Genomic DNA, 21200 nt, shown 5'->3' with positions numbered 1-21200 from the left:
TCCCAAACATCCTTCCCAGAGATCCCTCCCTCCTTACGGCTATTCGGCCCTGCTGTCAGTCCTCCCATCAGCCTCCACACGGCTTCCCTTGTTCTCCATCCCCATTGCGTTGTCCGTATATCTGTATCAATGTCTCTTTCTCTCTCTCTGCCTCTCTATCTGCTCCTCTGTCTGTCTGCCTCCCCTCCCTTCATGAAGAGTGGGCTCAAGGACACGTCGGCAGATGCAGTACCAGAGTTTATCACCGAGACAGGCACGGCAGCAGCGCTTTGTGGAAGAAGCAGTTGCTATTTCTGGGGGTCGGACCACCCGGGGACACGGAGGCCTCCATGTCTCTCTCTCCTCGGTATGGCGTCCTCTCTTCACAGTGACTGTGGCAGCGTTTCGCTCTTTCGCTCCTTGCTTTTTGGCTTTAAGGCTTTATGAGGTTTTTTTCTACCCGCCATTTTATGTGCTCTCTCTCAGTTTTGGAGGAATGCTCTAAACTGGACCCACGCCCAGAAAGAAAAGACTCTTCATGCATCACCTCTCAGAATATTAATATTAAACAAACATTCCAGCGAGCATGGAGGTCCCTGATAACAAATGTTAATATAGTATATTTGTACAAAGTATATTATTAACAGCACTAATACTCAGAAGGCTGGCCATGTATACCAAATAATGAGGGACTATGAGCAAAAATGAGCCACGGGAAAGATGTGGATCTTCTTGCCTTGAATAGAAAGCTGCGATTGGCCTGGATGATCAATGGCTGTTTTATTTAATGGCATTGAAGCAGATTGTTTCATTGTTTCCCGTTTCAACATTGCTCCTTTCTGCTGCTCGTCCCAGAGGATGCAGGGTGCAGTGAGCAATGGCAGATTATTGGACACAGACTTTCTCTTGTGCTTCTTCTCCACCTGTTCTTCTCCACCTCTCACAGCATGTGTGGTTGGTCATGCAGCTAGTGCCACTGCAGAGATATAATAAGATTCAACAAGAGCTAAAAACAAGACTCCTCCAAAAGAATAGCAGTCATAGAAGCACTTCTGCTTTCAGGCAGATGATTGAGTGATAATCGTAGATGATAAAAAAACAGTCAGCAAATGATGCCAAAAGCAGAGCTGTTCCACTACATTGTGCTAGGGACCAGATTATGGACTTATTTCCAGCTCAGGGTCCAAACAATGAAAAGGAAAATTCAGACCACGGGACCAAAAATGTCAAATCTTTTCTTTTTTCATTATACTCAGCCATTAGGTATTTCTGACATCAACATAACAATAAACAACAAACATTTATTAACTTCTCAATATGTTTCCACTTGGCCAAATAACACATGTGTAATATGCCAGGTTATTTAATACAGTACGGTAGTTTGACAGAAACTGAGTGAACAAGTTGTGATTGACAGTGGGTGGGACTACAGGGTAAAATGCTTCTTTTTATTGAAGCACATTTTGTCAAGGTTGCAGTGGTTTTTTTTTGTTTGATTATTGCTAATTTATCTTATTCAAAGGGACAATCTACATTGATGGGCAGGCAATCTTGCCGCCAGTTGACACAGCCCTACCGTAAAGACTTGATAAGCAAATTCAATTTAACATAGCCAGGCACCGAAGGATCAATATCACAATATATTAACAATTACACCGGTGTCAGTGAGTTTCACGTCATGTTAACAGCACATTACCTACCTTTATAACATATTGCTAAACAACTATTTCAGTGAACCATACCTAAAATGAGGCCGTTATTGCCATTCAGTCAACTGTCTCATCGAAATATAACTATCATATTTTTAATTAGAATTTCCAACCAATGGCTTGTTACAGTTTTTTTATTTTTGTTACAACTGGTTGCACTTCTAGTAAACAGAGGTGTGTGTGTGTGTGTATGTGCATGTGCCAACACTAAACTACTAAAATAGTGGTTGGTTAACTACACTACACTAACAGGCATATTAGATACCTTGGTAATGATATCTCCACCAATCTGTCAGATTTGTTTACCCTTATTATAGAACCCAAAATCACGATTGTGGCACCGCCCCTTGCGGCCGCCTGCGCAAGCACCGCATGTCGATTACGCACATTTGAGTGTTTTTCGAGCTTATAGAGCTTGTGCGTAATCACCGGGTGTCATGACATTTCACTGCATACATGTACGACCGTATGTGTATGTATGTGACAAATAATCTCTTGAACTTGAACCAATATGATTTCATTGCCTATCACTAATCCAATTCTCTATCTCCTACTATAGCCTATACACCATCACTAGACTAGTACAGTATCATTCCTTGTCTTCATAGTACCTTGAAACCATTTATAGAGATTTATCGCATTCTCTCTCTCCTTGTCCCAATTCTCTGAGACCAGGATGTGCTAAACAGAATCGCTGTGTGCTGTACCTGGTAGTTCCTGAGCTCAGCAATCTTCTCGTGCTGCACAGCCGAGTCGTTCCAGATGAGGTTTGCGGTCTCGTCGTCATCCCGGGTCTTGAGGAACGCAGTCTCATTGATGGCGATACGAACTGCAGGGAAGACAACATCAACCACTCATACAGTATAAGGGCGATTTAGCAGACAGGGTTTCATCTAAATCGGGACAACGCCACAACATAAAGGTAATTAAATAAATCCAGAATTTAAAAGTGCCTTTCTGAGACATTGCTTAATTTACGATGGATTAGTTCTAGACAAGGAAGTCCTAGACTAAGGTTATTAAGGACTAGTCAGGTCCTTCTGTCTGGTCTTCGTCCAGATAATCCATTTTCTCTCTTGTCAATGTCGACCTGTTGGCCACATCCATTAATCCAATATAAATAATAATAATAAACCTGCCTCTGGTCGAGTTTAATTTAAGCCCTTACTTGGACCTCCATTAGCTCTAGTCATCCTTCTGGAAATCACTTTTTTTTGACTCAGAATGTCTGAGACTATTTTAAATCATGATTGAGAAAGGCCATTTCAGTTGGTTTCATACTAAAATTGTGATTTCGTCTGACCCCTGGGCCACACAAGAAGCGAAACCGTCAGCAACATGTCAGCAACACAAAAGTGCCGTGTCATTTGACAATTCGTCAACTTCATCCGTGTCCGTCTTCACTCCGTCTACAAACGCATTTGCACGAACAGATTCAAGATTCAAGAGGTTTATTTGTCACATACATACGTTCATACATATGCAGTGAAATGTCTTTGCAACACACCCGGAGATTATGCACAATACTTACTAAACCGAACATAATAGCTAACCTAATTTCTACCTGGCTAACTAACTTAAACTAACTGATTCCTAAAATGTAATGCAGTTAGTGAATAGAATAATATAAATAAAATAAAATAAAAATAAAATAAGACTCAAAAAGATAATACAGAGTGGGGTTACAAAATAGAAGTGAATAGAATTAGAATATAGTTATGTATATGGGATAGGCTATTTGTATATACAGATATGTGCAGTAAAGTGCATGTGAATAAAGTGTGTATGGAGATATACAGTACAGTATAAAACAGTACGACACAGCAATACAGTAACATTGAACAGAACAGCAATACAGAGCAGTATGCAGTAACCCAGAACAGTGATACAGTATGTGTACAGTATACAACATGCAGTACAGTAAGGCAGTGGGGCCTGTGTGAGTGTCTCAGAGCTTTTTGTTAGGACCCCTGGTGAGGTCAGCGTTGACAGTCCTCATGGCTTGCGAGAAGAAACTCTCTCTCAGTCTCTCTGTCCTCGCTGTGTGACTGCGGAGGCGCTTGCCAGATCGCAGCAGCTGAAACAATCCTTTGTTGGGTTGGTGAGGATGCTTCATGATCCTGCATGGCTCTGCTACTACACCTCCTAGTGTATAGTCCTGCAGGGAGGGGAGGGTAGTTCCAGTGGTACGTTGGGCTGAACGCACCACCCTCTGCAGGGCCCGCCTGTCCTGAGCAGTACAGCTCCCAAACCAGGCAGTGATTTTGCCTGTCAGGATGCTCTCCACCGCTCCAGAGCAAAAGGACTTGAGGATCCTCACTGAGGATCCTCACCGAGGCCCTGAATTTATTCAGCTGCCTGAGGTGGTAAAGACGCTGCCTCGCCTTTCTCATCAGAGTGTCTGCGTGTGTAGTCCACGTAAAATCCTCTGTGATGTGGACTCCCAGGTACTTGAAGCTGCTCACCCTGTCAACAGAAGTCCCATTAATCACCAAGGGCGCGTGCGTCCTCGGTTGTAATCCCCTCCTAAAGTCCACAAACAGCTCCTTAGTTTTGCTGACGTTCAGGTGGAGGCTGTTGTCCTGGCACCAGAGTGACAGATCAGCCACCTCCTCAGAGTAGGCCTTTTCATCGTCGTCGGTGATCAGGCCCACCACAACGGTGTCGTTAGCAAACTTGATGAAGGTGTTGGAGCTGGACCTGGCCACACAGTCATGTGTGTACAGGGAGTACAGTAGGGGGCTGAGGACGCAGCCATGGGGGGATCCTGTGTTCAGGGTGAGGGAGCTGGACATGTGCCTCCCCACCCTAACCACCTGGGGTCGGGCTGAGAAGTCCAGGATCCAGGCACACAGCGGAGTGCTCAGTCTTAGCTCCCGCAGCTTGACAGCCATTCTTGTGGGGAAAGCTGAAGTATAGTCGATGAACAGCAATCTCACATAGGCTCCCTTCCAGGCCTTCCCGGAGCGTGAGCGTGGTGTGCAGTACCTGGGAAAACGCATCTTCTGTGGATCTGTTCGGCTGGTACACGAACTGCAGCAGATCCAAGGTGCGGGGGAGAGAGGCGCAGTAGTAATCCTTAATCAGCCTCTCGAAGCGCTTCATGACCACCGAGGTGAGGGCCACCGGACGGTAGTCGTTCAGGCAGGCTGGAGAGGCTATCTTCAGGACAGGAATGATGGTGGACCTCTTGAAGCAGGTCAGGACCACCGACTCGACCAGGGAGGCGTTGAATATCCTAGTGATCACCGGGGCTAGCTGGTTAGCACAAGTCTTCAGTACTTGGGCCCGCAGCTTTCCTGGTGTTCACACGCATCAGAGCCCTCCTGACGTCACACTCAGACACAGAGTTCGCGCTCATCCCCAGCAGTGTAGCTCCAATTAGCCAGCGAGCTAGCGGTGTTGTTGCCAAACTCAAACCGCGTAAAAAAGGAGTTCAGTTCATTGGCTGAGGCGGCGTCCACACTTGTAGTTCATAATAGTCCGCAGCCCCTGCCACAAGCGTCTGGTGTCCCTTTGCTCCATCTGTCGCTCCACTCTGTCCCTATACATCCGTTTAGCATCCTTCACCGCCCTCCGCAGATTGTACGACGCCGGTTTGTAATTTTCCATATTTCCGGATAAAAGACCGCCATTGTAAGTGGCCGTGCTTGCGTTCTCGAGATTTTAAACTTCAAATTGTGAAATTTCTCAACCTTAAATGGGTAGGTGAATTAAGTGAATCTTGGCTTTTGTTTTCAACCTTTTACTTCATATTTTATTCGCATTTGGAGTCTCTTTGTTTATGAACGTAGTTAGATTAGTTTGTGAGTTAAGCGTTTATTGTTTATACAACGCATTTTATCAGTGGAATGAGTAAAAATCTTTAAATACATTGCGCCTATTAACAGGAGGAAGGTGGTGTCGGTTCTTCTCCCTGGGTTCAAGGGAGAAGCCAGAGACGGCAGCGGTGTGTTCATCCCATTAACCAAAGGAGGATGCAGGAGATTTCCACAATTTATATATGTGTATTTATTCAGTTGTTTCTGTAATAAAGTGATTTCTGATTATTTTTGTTATCAGCTATTTGTGGTTCGATTATTAAATGAAGAAAAGCATGCAATGGATATATTATTGTACATTTATAAGGTATATTAATAGCTTAATACCTTGTAAATAAATTGACAGATTTCTCTATTACAAAAATATATTGCATGACAAGTCAGTTTGACTGCAGCCCACATGTAGTGACTCCAAGCAGCAAGGAGACTGCCCTGCTTCCAGTGTCCTCAGTATTGCTGAGAGGTACTTTATACCAGACCAATAAAGTCTATAAAACCACTTCCCAAGTATGAAGTAAAATCTAAAGTCTATTCCTGAGCTTGATATTTGTTTTCCTGTTGGACTGATGATATTTTATTTACATAAGTGAGTTTTAATTTTTCCGAGGGGGAAAATGTACGGACCGCACATTAACACTTCTGGGGTGGCCCGGGGTTAAGATTAGCCCTAATCTGTGTTGCTGAACCCGCCAATAGTGTTTGACTTCAGTGGAAAATTGTGTGATCAATCAGGGTGAATAACAAGAGTGAGTAAGCAGATAAAGGCAAATAAGATTATAAAGCCCACTCTGTCTATATGAAGGAAGCTTTCAGTAGGCCATATTAAAGAGATCCAACTTTGACCTCTAAATTAAATAGCTGTTTATCTCTCCTCAGCACCGCCTTCTTATATCAGTGTTTCGCTTAAACATTTTGCCTGATTTAAATTCCGTTTATGCATGCATTAGGAATGAAATGGATTCCAGACTATATAGATCAAAAACTCACCCACAATATTTACTAATAGAGGAATGGCTGCCAAGCAAGTCAGTCCTAATGCTTTTCTTCAAAAAGATAAATTAATGGCCTGTAATGCATTCAAATCCCACTGGAAACCCAAAGCATGAAAGATAGGTGGCAGGCGCATTTGGACATTAATCCAATGACTATTCATTATTCAGTGACTAATGAAAAATTCATATGCCCTAACGAAACAAGGTATTAATTAATTTCTTGAAAGCCTTTGCAAACCTGGAGATGGTGAAGCTTAATGATGTGTGATGGAACTTGAATGGGAAATGGATGTCTCCGATGAAAGTGCATCCATCTATTGACGTAAGAAAAGACTAACAGGGCTTTGCCAACTTAAACACGGGAAGTTTACACAGCAAGAGGCACAATGGCTACCAACAGGGTCTATGCCAACACTTTAAGAGTTCAAGGCCACAACTATTCCTTTCCCGTACACCTCTCCATTAAGCCATGCAAGGGAAATTTTCCAAAAGTTTACATTTTCTTCACGACAGAGGAAAGGATGATCTTTGACAGCCGATTCCTTGACGTGAAGCCTTTCAGCGCAATCGTATAAATCTTGGAAAAAAAAGTTGAAACAAAAAAAAGCCAATACTTGAAAAAAACTACGATCGCCCTGCGGTCTCCTCAAAAAGGCCGCCGCCAGCGTCCCCTCACAGCGAACAAAGCAACTCACCGCTAGACTCCCATTTAGCTGCTGCCGACTCCCTGTTTTTGTATTCGCGGCAGCTCACCCTCGAGAGGAGCGCTGCCAAAAAATATAGTGAAGGTGTAAGGAGTGCTTACTCTGCTCTTGAGGAAACCTTCCCGAGAAAAAAAAAACCTCTACACCAAATTATTCTCCCTCAATAAAGATATATTTATCTTCACAAAGGCTGAGCTGTCTCATTCCAAACTGTTTAGCTGGCCTGGACCACAGCTCTATTATATCTAGTAAAAGATATCATATGAAAAAAGACCATCTCCTTTAAAGAATCCTCCAAGGGAATTCCGATTTCATTGTTAGGCCATTATTGCGATTCTATTTCTAGTGGTTTGAGTGACCTACTGGGCCCTATTGAAGGCTGTTCAATTGATACTTTTTTTTTTGTTTCATATTTATATATTAATATTATCAAGGACAATGCACTAAATCTTCTTCTTCTTTCGGCTGCTCCCGTTAGGGGTCGCCACTGCAGACTAAATAAATAAACTAAATAAAAAAATAATAAATAATAAATAGAATAAAGCTCCGGGGTTAAATCTGACTCCTCTTCAAAAGATTTGTCCACATTACGTGATGTTTTCAATCGCGAATGACAATGAAAAAATTGAGCAGCACAGATTCAACAACTTCAACTCGCAGCTTTTCAGTCTCTTCTGCAGTCTCTTTGAGACTAAAAACTGAGTTTGATGGTACTTCAGCACTTGTGAGAGCGTATGTTCCTGTGAAGTTCTCGCAAATATCTTGCGATATTTTGACACCAAAACAAAAATAGATGCTGTTGGAATTTGAGGCTTTGACGCGCACACACATATTGATGACAGTTCAAATTCTATGATAGGACTACCCTGTACTACCCTGTACTACCATGTACTACCCCGACTCAGTAACCTATGTACTACATGGTTTCTGTAGGTATCAGCAGTAGTTAAATGGGAGGGGAGCACCAGTTCCTTTAATATTGTAGATTCATTTTATTTTTTTATTCTTAATTATTCAATTACACTGAGAGACTAGAATAAATATTTATGAGTAAAAACAATGATTCTCGGGGCTGAAATGTACGGATTTGACGGCAACATTTGACACCTTAACCAAATTCTAGATATTTCTGAAACTGAAAGGCATTCAATCCTTGAATAATGTTTGCCTTTTTCTTCCTCGTGACTGGAAACAACCTCAACCTTATTAGACAGAATCAATACATGTGTGCAAATGATGAAAGGTACTTTGTTACTCTGAGCTGCAATACAATGCAAATAACACATGCTTATTTTTTATCTAAATTGAAAACGATGGCGCCATACCAATCTCATATTTGGTTCCGGCCACATTGGCAGTGATGGCGCCTTTCTTCTTCTTGCTGTGAATCTTCCTCTTCCCGCTGCTCTGGTAGCGGCCAGCAGAGGGGCTGTTCACGGGAGACGCTCTGTGACCCTCTGGAGAGCGGAGCGGATGACAGCAGAGGAGAATATCACGCATGGACACTACTACGAGTTAAACACACTATCATACAGTTATCTTATTTCACTGTGGGATTCAGTGATCCGTACATGCTTTCGATTTGCTTTTGTATGTGTATGTGTGCATAGTTGCACATCTACATTTTATGTATTATGTTTTATGTGCATACATGAACAGGCAGTACATGTGCTCGTATTTGTTTATAGATCTGCCTCCGTGCGTATTTGTATTTATGTGACTGTTTGTTTGCTTGTTTGTTTGTTTGTTTATATGAGCATGCTACATTCGTGTATTTGTGTGCATGTATGTTTCCGTGTATGTGCATGTGGTCATTTTCAGACATTAGTACGTGGTGCAGATGTAATGTATACATCAGCATGTGGTCAGTATGTGGCTGCGTAAGTATTTCCTTGCATTTAGCTGTATATGTATGTATACATGTTTGGAGTTTGGAAAAAGCCTGAAAAAATACTTGCTAGTATTGTTATTGGTATGAATAAAGTAAATATATATGAGGGTGTGACTCCCTACCTCCATCGTTTGGGGAGGAGGGCATGTCAAGGGCTGGAGGATCTAAAGGCTGAGCTCGCTGCCACTCTTTTGGGATGAGCCCTGCCAGTAGCCTCAGGGCTCTTTGTCGCTGTCTCTCGTTCCCTGGTTAGTCTCCCCTGTCCGGACTGAAGCTCCCCCTGGTGGCCCGCCAGGTCATCGGCTTCTTGGCCCTGCTTCTCTCAGCAGCATACAGAGCGGCGGGTGGGTGGGTGGGGAGGCCTCTCCAGGATCCTCACAGGCTTGGACTCACTTGCTGCTCCCCAAAAAAGAGGGAGTTCAGGGTGGACGGATGGATGGACGCATGGAGGGAGAAGCCTGTGAAGAAGATCAGATCATTCTATTTACAGTAGCATAAGAGGAGGAGTGGCTGCTGGGGGCGTACGGACGACTCGGTCCGCAGGTTGATCGCAGCTTGTATTCTAGTGTAAAGATATAAAGCTGCAAAAAGTAATGATACACTTCATGATTGTAGTTCTTGTTTTTCAATACTGCATAAATTCTAAAAAATAATCCATATTTACTTGATGGATGTTAAAGGTACAATATGTCATTTCTGCCACGAGGGGACTCTGAATCAAAACAATAAAAAATGACAGAGTTTGATGACGTTGTGAAGTAGCGTGGGATCATGGGAGTTGTCTTCACCAGTACGCTTGTGCTTTAAGGGGACAGCTTGGGCAATACAACGCTCAGCAAACGGCAATAAATAACCGTGCCCCATCAAACAATAGTTAGGAGAGTAATATAGAGCAATACAAACAATAGTACAATACAGGGGCTAGCTAACGTTAGCTTCCTCATCAAGTCCCCTCCTCATGCTCTACCGTATCAACCGGTGTTGCCCGGAACTTATAGCAAGTAGAGGGGGGAAAGGGAATATGACGCCAAACATTTGGGATAATCTAAGAACACAACTCAACAAAATATATAACATATTTTAATGCGGAAAAGTTATATATTGTACCTTTAAACATGGTTAGGTAATTCTGTTGTTTGTTGTTCGCTCATGTTTAGCCCCCATTCGACCAGGTTGAATTACAATATACAATAACTAATTAAATAATATTACCCAAGACAGTTTTAGTATTGTAATACAATATTGTATCTTGTATTGTATCTTACTGTTTATAGGATTGATATTTTGAAAAGTCTTAAGTGATGACAGAAAATTGCAATATATTAGAAAAAAGCAATTGCAATTAGTACATTGGTCTGCACCGTTTGATGAAAAGCAGTGGCAGCAGCAGCACAGAGACGCACCGCAGTTCATACTGTAAGAGTCAATCTCACACGTGTCAGCCTGCTTTGTTCTTCAGAACAATGTCTGTGCCACTGTATTAACTCTATGCTTTTGGGCATCTATTGTACTGGTTGGTAATCTATTGAGGAACGTTTTAAATGCTCATGCGGTTTAAACTTTACACCCTGCTGTGGCTTATGCGCAGTTCATACCGACGCATGGCATTTTTACAATGAAGCCAGTTTAGTCTGTGGCTTATAACTTTATCAACTACTTTTGGAACCATTGGTTGTCCTCAAAAGATCCTAATCTATTTCTGCAAATTTTCTAGCCAATTAGATGAGTACGTCAGGCCCTGTAGCAGTACTCTGTACATATCGATCTACAATGTATGCTCCAGTGAAAGTGGGAAAAAAAAGGAAAAACCATGCATCCTATATCAGAAATGGGAAAGAACAGAGTGTGCTTCAGAGAGTTTGGGGGGCCTCAACTGCTTTTCATGAGGAGAGCAACAGCAGCCTCTAGTGGTGAGAGCATGAGCCTTACCACTGGAATTCACATTTTGTGCCGTTTTTAACCCACATGAACCCATTGGAATCTGAGCGCACTCGAGTTGGAAGCGTTACTCACACGGTCACTTGAAAAGCCGCCCTATCAATTGGATCAATGTCTGCCTAACATATCTGGGGATTAGGGAAACAATACAAGTGCATTACTTGATCAGTCGGCAGGCAGCCCTCCCTGTCAGCCGGGAACTTTGCCTCTCACAGGAAGGAGTTATTGATGTGGGAGAGTATTTGGCTCATGTTTTGGGCGGCACAGTGGCTCCGTGTTTAGCACTGTTGCCACACAGAAAGAACGTCCTGGGTTCAAATTCTGCCCGTCCCAGGTCCTTTCTGCGTGGAGTTTGCATGTTCTCCCGGTGTTTGTGTGGGTTTCCTCCAGGTGATCCAGTTTCTTCGCACCATCAAAAGATGTGGGGGTGCCCATGACCAATGCATTGGCAAAAGAGCAGGAGTTAGTACCCAGACGCTGCACTGAGGTTGCCCACTATTCCTCGGTATAGGATGGGTCAAATGCAGAGGACAAATTTCATTGCAGCCTACTTGTACAATGGGAATAAATTAATATTCTATTGCTTTTGATGCTTAAACTTTAAAGTTGAAATCCATAAGATCTCTCAAGCTCCATAAGTCCCTGAATTCCATTTGAAAAAAAAAATCTCTCATCTTCGTTCTAACAGTCATTATTTAATAGAAAGTTTGCTTTCTTTTGATCAATGGATTTGGGGTATTTTTTGGTCCCTTGAAGCGGTGGGGACATTTTTTCCTCTTTCTTTCTTTCTTTCTTTCTTTCTTTCTTTCTTTCTTTCTTTCTTTCTTTCTTTCTTTCTTTCTTTCTTTCTTTCGTTCTCTATTTTTTTTTCTTTTGTTGTTTGTTGTGTGTTCAACCATACTGAAACTTTACTCACCACAACTAGCTTTGCTGCTTTATCAAATTCTCCACAGCTGCCTCAAGCTTCTTGAGCCTGCCAGATCTTTTAATTTTTGCTGGTAGAGGCGTGACCCCCCCCCCCCCACCACCACCAACAATGGAAGCAGCATATAGAGGAGCACATGCATAAAGCAAAAACACTGATTGGTTGATACTTAAAAAGTACCAGATAAATAAAGTATCAAATATTAACTTTTTACAAAATAATCTTACGGATATCCAATTTAAGGCTAACACAAACACTCAGATGTCACCTACAAAGGTTGTAGTAATAAAACACAATAACTACAATTTATAACACTTATTTAAGAATAGTTTCTTTAGAGAACATTTGTAACTGGATATTTAAAGGATTCCCTTTTACTTTCTTTACATCCCTAGTTTTAAATTCCTTTTTCTTCTCTGATAAATCTTTATAATCACACGTGGTTAACAACATGATGGTGTTCTATTGCTCATCCTCAAGGGTTCTCAATAATTTAAGTCCATTTTTGCCATATGCTTTGTCAGTTGCGCTGTCTGAAGGTTCCCAGAACGGCTGGAGAAAATGCACTCTGTGGTTTGTTTGTTGATAGAAATTATGAATGATGATTTGAACTCTAAAACCCATACAGAACAGAACGTTTTCGGCTGTTTTCTGCGCAAATACGTAGCCTGCAATGCTCTCTCAAGTTTGACACCCTTCGCATACCAATCACTTCAAGTAACAAAGTCTACACAGCAACAAACTGCATAAATTAAAATGTTTCTATAGCTAGACACACATGTGAACATATATTATATATAAATTATACGAACAAATGCATGGGTGTAATATGCACAAATCACAGTGGATTTAACTTGCATGCAATCCATGTTAGTAATGACATAAATTTACCTTAAATACAATACATTACATACAATATTCTTTAAGGGGACCTATTGTGAAAAACTCACTTATTCAGTGCTTAAGAACATACATTTGGGTCTCTTATGGGCCTACTAACACACAAACTCTGAAATAAGACAGTCAGTTTTTTGTGGAGAGAAAACCTGTCCGGAAACACCCCGTTCAGATGTTTGTGCCCTTCGTACGTCACAGGGCCCACAGTAGAATTATAGCCTGCCCCCATCTGTGTAACTCAACAAACAAGTCTTTTAAAAAAGTAATAAATACCAACTGTCTGTGAAGAAACTGCAGACAATGGAAATGTTAGTGTTAAAATGTTTTTCTGCTATGTGTTTATGCGGGAGGTTGTGGCGTGCCATCCACTGTGCGTTTCTCCAAACATAACAATAAAAATAGTGTGTTTTTATTCTATATGTATTTATTTTATTTTATTTTCCGACGTTGACATGAAACAAAAAATCCCTGTGTGCGAGAGTCCGAGTGCGTCGCGGTGCCCTTGTCTCCCAGAAGTCTGGAGCATGGTCGGCAACCAAGTCAAAACTAACTTTTAAATGTATTTCTCGCCTAAAATTTGTTCAGAAACAGATTTCGGTGGACTGATGAAATGAAATCCGTGAATGTTACGGAGTAAATACAACAAAACCCAGAAGCCGTGCTTAAACGCCATGGCTCACAGAACCTGGAACTTGTGCTCAAACCCCATTGGCTCACAGAACTCGGGACCTCGGGAGGGTGACTCCTCCCACAAAAAACAGCCCGTTTTGGAGCAGGATGGTATATGTTAGAATGGCTAGAATGCATAATCTGAGTGGTATTTTCATCAAAAAACTTCAAAAACATATTTTGAGGACCTCAACAACCTATACACTCCTTTTTACACAAGTTAATAATAGGTCCTCTTTAAATAAATATAAACTGAATGCAATAATCTTATTGGAGGTCAAGTATGCCAAATTATATGTTAAAGATCATCAAATCTTTAAAAAATAATCTCTGTGAGGACCCAACTAAACAGTCTGTTCCGCGAGAAGATTCATTGTAAAATAGATTTTTGCTGTCAAGCTTATCATAGTGATATAATTGCTACGTTTGTCCACTTATTCAATTACTCTTCTATGAAGTAGAAACATGTATTTGTGTTAACAGCACTGCATGCAACATGACCCAACTTGGCTTGTGTAATACTGGTATTTCTCCAGGAGAGGGAGACAGACAGTGGGCAGTCCGTGGTTCGAGTTGGACTGAGCTCATGGGTTGATCCAAACAGGTCTAAGAGGAAAGAAAAGAGTCATTGTGGCGAGGCTCCTCGTCCACTGCATCTCTCTCTCTCTGCGCAACAGATGCACCCTTGTCTGTCAGGGAAAAGTGCTTAACTGGATTTTCTAAAACTGTGAAAGTAATTCAGTGGTTTACACTTCACAGACATGGGTTATTATGGGAATTACAAAAATTCAGCTTGGTTAGCCGCAAACCACAGTACCTTCTTTTTGGTTTTTTTGGCTCTGCAAGCTGCAAGGACATTTCTTATCTTAAAATAAGATAACATGATAGTACTGGCTTTCATCTTTTCTTGACAGTGAAGAATTATCTCTACAATCTACCATTCAGGCCTGCTCTACTCCTTTGTTGTTTTTGAAAGTAACACTCGTTGACACTAATTTCCCTAAGGGGTTAAGGTATGTTTTATATTTTAGATTACCGAGTGACTGTAGTTGGACATCTCTCAGTTTAATTTTTATAACACAAGGTATTGTGCCTTGTAAAGTATCCATTTTTTGCAAGGGTGCATTGGGTTTCCTTCATACTGTGCTTTTGAGGGAATTTAGCAGCGAAAGGCAAAAGTGGGAGGAATAGAGATGGGAGGAAGGCGGCAGGGTGCAGGCGGCGGTCGCCCAGCAACATACTTTTTTGGACAAACTGCAAACCAGGAGGAGATTAAAAAGGAAACAAATTGATAGTAAACCGGTTGCACTCAGCCATTTCTAGAAAGTTGGCACCTCGGGCAAATGTCTATATTGCTTGTCAGAAACCGCCACTCCATCAGTCAAATGTAGCATCAATATCCATATTTCCAAAAGTCAACTTCTTCTAAAAAACAATGTAATACAAATAATTTCAACTACTGAATTAATTGTCCTTTTGTATTCATATATAATGTATCGCACTATTGCACATTTACACCACTGACGTAAAACTCGGTCCAGTGTGCGAAAATTTATTTATTTAACCAGACAAATTTGAACCTCATCGGCCACGTTTCAATAACAGTTCATGTTACAAACGCAAATGTACACCTAGGTTACAGCGGCCGCTTCACTGAGTTCAAGGATCCCCCGGTGGCCTGGGGGAAGCCGTGGGGAGAGAGGGCGGGACAGGCCCCCTGCTACTGGTGAATGTACCAGATGTGCCCGGTGCAGGTACCAGATGTGCTCAGCTGGCACACACGAGTCAGAGGGTGAAACAAACCCTGCGGCACAATGAAAGTGAGGGCTGGCAGGCACCGCCTGAGGTGCGGATGCGGTTGCACCACTGGCCCGTCTCCATCTCCCTGTACGCACTGTCAGGGAGGTGGAGTGCCTACATTTTGTATGAGTATTATTACCGGACATTTTGACTGGCAAGTTTATAGCTTATCGTTTCCTTTTTTTAAAAAGACATTTTACCAGGCAAAAAACGGTAATTACCGGAGCAAAACATCAAGAAAATTAAGTCGGACGGTGAAGCGTAATGCAATTTCATGGTTTCGTACCCGAACACAGAAGTTATGTAGTGCTAGAACAGGCGTCCAGGGGGGTGGGTGGGAATGAATGGGGTATCATTCTCCATATTACAAGTCAGTGTACCATCAAAATGATTCTGAAGCTCTAATATTAAGGTAAAAAGGTTACATAGTGTTGCTTTAAATGGGAGTTGGTAAGACAAATTCCAATACTATTAGCATTAAATGTAGGCTAAATATTTAAAATAAAATATATAAACCAATAAAAAAATAAGATGTTATAAAACAATAATGGCTATAGCTTCTAGTCTATAGCAAAACACTGCACTCGTCATGTCGCCAATTGAACTACATAGAAACAGCATGAAAAAAAACGGTTCAATTTCTACGATATTCAAAGATAACAAGAAGAGCTTCACAAAGGAAATGTTGAAACAGCAGTGACAAGGCTTCTACACAAGAAGAGGAAGAGGAGTCCCTGAAAACACCCGGTGCTACCTCCCCGGGGGCCTGTTTTATGTCTGTCTATCTGTTTTATGTGTCTCTACCTGCCTTTCATAAAAGAACATCAGGAAAGCAGATGTGATCTGTGACATTAATAAAGGGACTTTGGAAACACCACTTAGCTTTGTGTTATGATCAATGGGCTTGAGTTGCAAACGGTTTCTTGGTAGTGGATTGTATCATCTACCATGTTTCTGGAGGGTTGAGGTACATATTTGCATTTAAAAGAAATGAAAAGACACTAGTTCACCCAATAAACATGGTGCTCAATTACACACCCTGAATTAAAAAGCAGACATAACAAAAGCTATTTAAAGGAGTAAATAGTCCTTGACTTCTTCTTTAATGGCCATCTATCCTGGAAAATCAAGAAACTACGCTTTTACGCTTTTAATGTGAAGTTTATCTAAATCTGGGCCCAAAATCTACATGGAACAAGCCATTTTGAAATCTTGCAAGTTCCCATATCAAGTCAGCTATATTCATAAAAAGCCATAGAGATGCATGAAGCATCATTCAGTTTTTAAGGTGAAATCTACCTTAAAAACTTAATGATGCTTCATGCATCAGTCAGATGCCAAGGAAGCAGGTAACAGGAGTGAGTAATCCCCAAAAAAAAAAAAACACCTCCCTCAATAGTTGGATGTAATGAAGACGACTCAAAGCCATTTGAGGTTTTGACGTCATTCACCCCAGCACTATATGCTTTGTCTGGATGTCCAGTGTGGCAGAATTAATATAAATAAAATGGATCTTGTGTCATTGGCATAAAACTGCAATTGTCACTGTCAGCTGCCCAGTGAGCTGCACACGTTCCTTTATGCTCCATTGATGATGTGTGTGTCGAGTTTTCCAAATGGGGCCACTCTGAAATCAAAACTGTGGTTGAAACATTGTAATCAGAGATGAGACACGGGTGAGTTTGGAAACATCCCTCTAGCAGGTGAAATGTGCTTTCAACCAGTAAACCCAAATCCACCATCAGGAGTGGAAGATGAGATTTGGACATACACAGACTGTAAAAGAATAGGAGGAGGAGTAGAATCTCCACTCGTTTGACAATATAAAAGTGTCGTTGAAAAGATATCACAAAAAGGATCAGTGCTGTGCCTCATTACTAGAGAAGCTTTGCAATCCACCCACAGAAGTCAGGCTATTTGTGGGTGTATATATGTATCTGTCTGTGTTTTGATGACCAAAGTAATAATACCAAAACATGAACAAATAGAAAATAAATGATGCATATGCGGCGTTTGATACTGTAGTAGTTCCGTGTCACATGCCACCGAGTGGCATTTTCAGGGCCCTTTGACACAGAGACACAGGCAGAGATGTTGCACACACTAGTTTATTGTAGAGAGTGGCTAGATGTGACAAGCAAGGAGCAGATGGACACATGTCATGACAGAGACTCTCCCCCTGTGTGTGTGGGTGTGGTGTAGGGACGGTGTGGTTTGAGCAGCCACACCTGTCATGGGTCTAGGTAATTTGGGCCCAGGATCAGTGTGGCTGTCCACCTGTTGCTGGTTGGTTGGTCTAACGAGCAACAGGTAAAACCCCCATCCCCACACACACTCAGGAGAGGAGCCCTTGTCATGACGTGTCCATTTGCTCCTGGGCTGATTCCACCTAACCCACTCTCTACAATAAAAGTGTGTGTCTGAAACACCATTGTCTGTGTGTCTGTGCCGGAGGTCCCTGACAACGCCACTTGGATAGCATGTTGCAGGTGAAACTGCCACAGTGGGGATGGGTGATTTACCTGATTCTCGTTGATTGCTCTGAGGAGCAACAGGCGCCACCCTGATCCCGGGCCCAATTACCTAGACAGGTGTGGCTGCTTAAACCACATCACCCCCACACCACAAATACTTAAACAGTACCAGTGCTTATTCATGCCCTTAAAGGCACACATTTTATCTTAGTCACTGTGGCACTTCCTTCAAAGCGCAAAGCCTGGAGACACAATGGTTCTCTTATGTAATGTCTTTCACATTTTTTTTTTATATGGTAAGCAGAACCAAGTACCCCACTGAGGAGCAAAAGTCCTCGTGTTTGCTGAATACACTCACAACACGGGAGGGGTTTAGAATTGCAAGGGGAATCTAAAATTAGCCCACTCTGCTGACCCCATGCTGGCTTGGTGCTGCTTCCATGTGAGCAGGAGCGAGTGTGTCCACAGGCAATATGGTGGTTTTAGAAAGATAGTGAAAGCATGATGGGTACCACGTAGGTTGCAATTCAGAGTTAATGGACAGAGACGATAAAAAAACAACGGCAAAAGGACGAATTACAAAATTGTCCAATATTAATATTATAATATTAATAAAAATATTATTATTATTTATTTATTACACCAATCTCTGCTCGCAAAGATCGGAAAGGCACAGATCTTTCAGCATGTACTAACATACAACTAAATGCCTAATCTATTCATTTAAGCGAGACAATCCAGCGATACAGACTATAACAGGCCAAAGGTAAAATGCAGTGGCAGCCTTTTGAAATCGGCATACATTTGTGACTTTCTCAAATGACCTTGTGTCCTGTGATACAAAATGGGGCAAAATTATCTGACATAAAAGGAGTGTGTGTTTGTCCCAGGTACACAAGTCTGTCCAGTAAATGCCACAGAATATGGAATAAAGCTTCCAATCAAACACTTAGCTCTTGGCTCTTATCTAATCCTGTGTGATGATTGCAAGACTAGATTGGACTTCAGTGGAGCAGTTTTTAAAGGCTTGTACTGACTTGGTGAACAGAAGTCACAAACATTGCAAAAGAGAGGGTTCAGGCCTCAAATGCAACTACAACAGGAAAGACATCATCTGAACAAGACAATGTGCTGCTAGCATTGGGAACACAACAAACTGGCATGAGTGGAAAAAAACAGTATTACTCAAATAAATCAGTTGTTTTCCTTTGACCAATATGCCATATCGCCAAGTTAAGAGCTGAGATGTATTGTATCTAACAGGTAGACAATAAAATGGATCTACAGTTGCATACTGTATACCCTTTCAATCAACAGTACCGAAGAATATATCACTTCAAGATCATATATCATACATTATATTTAAAAAGGACTGGAATGTTAGTAATTAGGCAATGCTTTCTTTAGGATCAGGCGTATGTGAGGAAAAAGCAACAACTCCATAAAGTGATTTTAAGAAATTATTGGTGCATTTTTGCAACAGTAACTCTGGAATATGTCAACATAATCAATATATTGTGTTAAGAAATTAAATATTGCAGAGGGTATTTGCAATGTCCTGCTATTGCTTGATGCAGACCTTTTCCGTGGAAAAACAGACTACAGGGAAAGACTACAGTGATTCAAATTTTCAAATTCACAGTTTCAACTTAATACATTGTTATAATGAAGCAGGATTACCGCTAAATACCTCTATTGGTCTATATTATAAACAATACTAATGATTGTTCCTGTTTTCTTTATTTAATTAACAAATAATATTGAAACTTATATTCAGAATATTTCCTAGAAACATCTTACACCCATAGATAAATACTGTATGAAATCACCATGAGGTCAGCCCTAAAATAATTGAATTATTTTGTGCTTTTGTTAATACTACCCACTGTGCCCAGTATTACTGCCCCGGTGTTCACCTCTATTTTCAAACCTGTCCATGACCCATTCTGTCATCCCTACATGCTTCCAAACATCCACAATTATCCCTGTACCCAAGAAGACCAACCCAACCTGCTTAAACGGCCACGCCCTATAGCACTGACCATCTCCCACGCCCTACACGTCACCCTCTCCAATCTTGAAATTGGTAAGGGGAATCATGTGCGTCTGCTGTTCAATGATTACAGTTTGCCGTTTAATACAGTAGTTCCCCTCAGACTGGTCACAAAGCTCAGGTACCTGGGGTTGAGCTCCTCAATGTGATCCTGGGTCTGGAGCTTCCTAACTGACAGACCACAGGCGGTGAAGGTGGAACCTGCACCTCCAGCACCCAAAACCCTCAACACTGGTGCCCCCCAAGGCTGTGTCCTGAGTACTCTGCTCTACTCCCTTTACACCTATGACTGCATAGCCACACATAGCTCCAACACCATTGTTAATTTGCGGATGACACAGTGGTGTTAGGCTTGATCATCAACAATGAGACAGTCTATCTGGATGAGGCGGAGGTGCTGTCAACAAGTTGGACCTGAATGTCTCCAAGACCAAGAAGATGGTGGTAGACTTCAGGAAGGAAAAGCAGAGGATCCACTTCACACCACTAAGGATCTGCCCCCCCCCCCACAACCAGCTCCATCATGACCAATACTGACAGGTTGAGAGGAGCTTTTACCTCTAGGCCATATGGACCATAAATACTTAAAATCTGCTTTAAAAAATAAAAATAAATAACTGACTGATTTTTTTACTGCTTTAAAAACTGACCTACACTCTGCTTTTTTAAAATGTTGCTACCATTTTTTTTATCTTATTTTTATTGTGTACATATAGATTGTGTTTTTCCGTTTTTTTTCCGATATATACTGTAGTTTTACATCGTCATTATAACGTTGATATTCCATTACGTTCTTTTAATTGATATGCTGCTATATACTGTAGCTTTACATTGTTATTTGCACATTTGTCAGGAGTCATTGCAATTTCATTTCACTGCTGTTGTACTTGTACAATGATGCATGTGACAAATAAATCTCTTGAATCGTGAATCTAGCAGCCCCACAATCAGTAGCACACACGAAATAAAAGATTATCCAGATCATATCAGCCTTAACAGGCTCATCTGTTGGATTTGTCCACAAAGAAGGTCGTCTCCAATAAACCTTACGTTGTGATAATGCTGTAATCTGAGCAGGCTTAATGTGGTCACCTCCAGATGGACCATGTGGCCTTTGATCATGCTAATGTCATAAAGGATGTCCTATCCGAGACGCACCAGGGTGGAAAACAATGTTTTATACAACAATGTATTATATATTATGTTGTTAATACCATTTTGTGTCTCCTATTTTCACAGAATATCAATTGTTTGGGGGGTGGTGGGGGGGGGGGGGCGGGGTGTATATTGTCAACTCATTATTATTTGTATTTTTTGGGGGTTATTGTTTTATTCTGTTCTAATTCTA

General features: G+C 41.5%; 1 protein-coding gene across 3 annotated transcripts in view; it reads right to left on the bottom strand.

Moving 5' to 3' along the window:
- The window catches only part of ttll7 (tubulin tyrosine ligase-like family, member 7), a 106445-nt gene that overhangs the window by 84797 nt on the left and 448 nt on the right, over nucleotides 1–21200 (bottom strand). For all 3 annotated transcript variants that reach the window (XM_080024360.1, XM_080024361.1, XM_080024362.1), the window contains exons 2-4: nucleotides 9219–9554; nucleotides 8531–8662; nucleotides 2396–2517 (exon numbers count right to left, since the gene is read on the bottom strand). In XM_080024360.1, the coding sequence (XP_079880486.1) occupies nucleotides 2396–2517; nucleotides 8531–8662; nucleotides 9219–9243 (279 nt within the window). In that variant the 5' untranslated portion in view covers nucleotides 9244–9554. The remainder of the gene's footprint in view (nucleotides 1–2395; nucleotides 2518–8530; nucleotides 8663–9218; nucleotides 9555–21200) is intronic.

The sequence above is a fragment of the Zeus faber genome, assembly GCF_960531495.2.
Source record: "Zeus faber genome assembly, chromosome: 1".
NCBI lineage: Eukaryota > Metazoa > Chordata > Actinopteri > Zeiformes > Zeidae > Zeus > Zeus faber.
The sequence above is the reverse complement of the archived record's forward strand: the minus strand, read 5'-3'. Positions and strand labels throughout refer to the sequence as shown.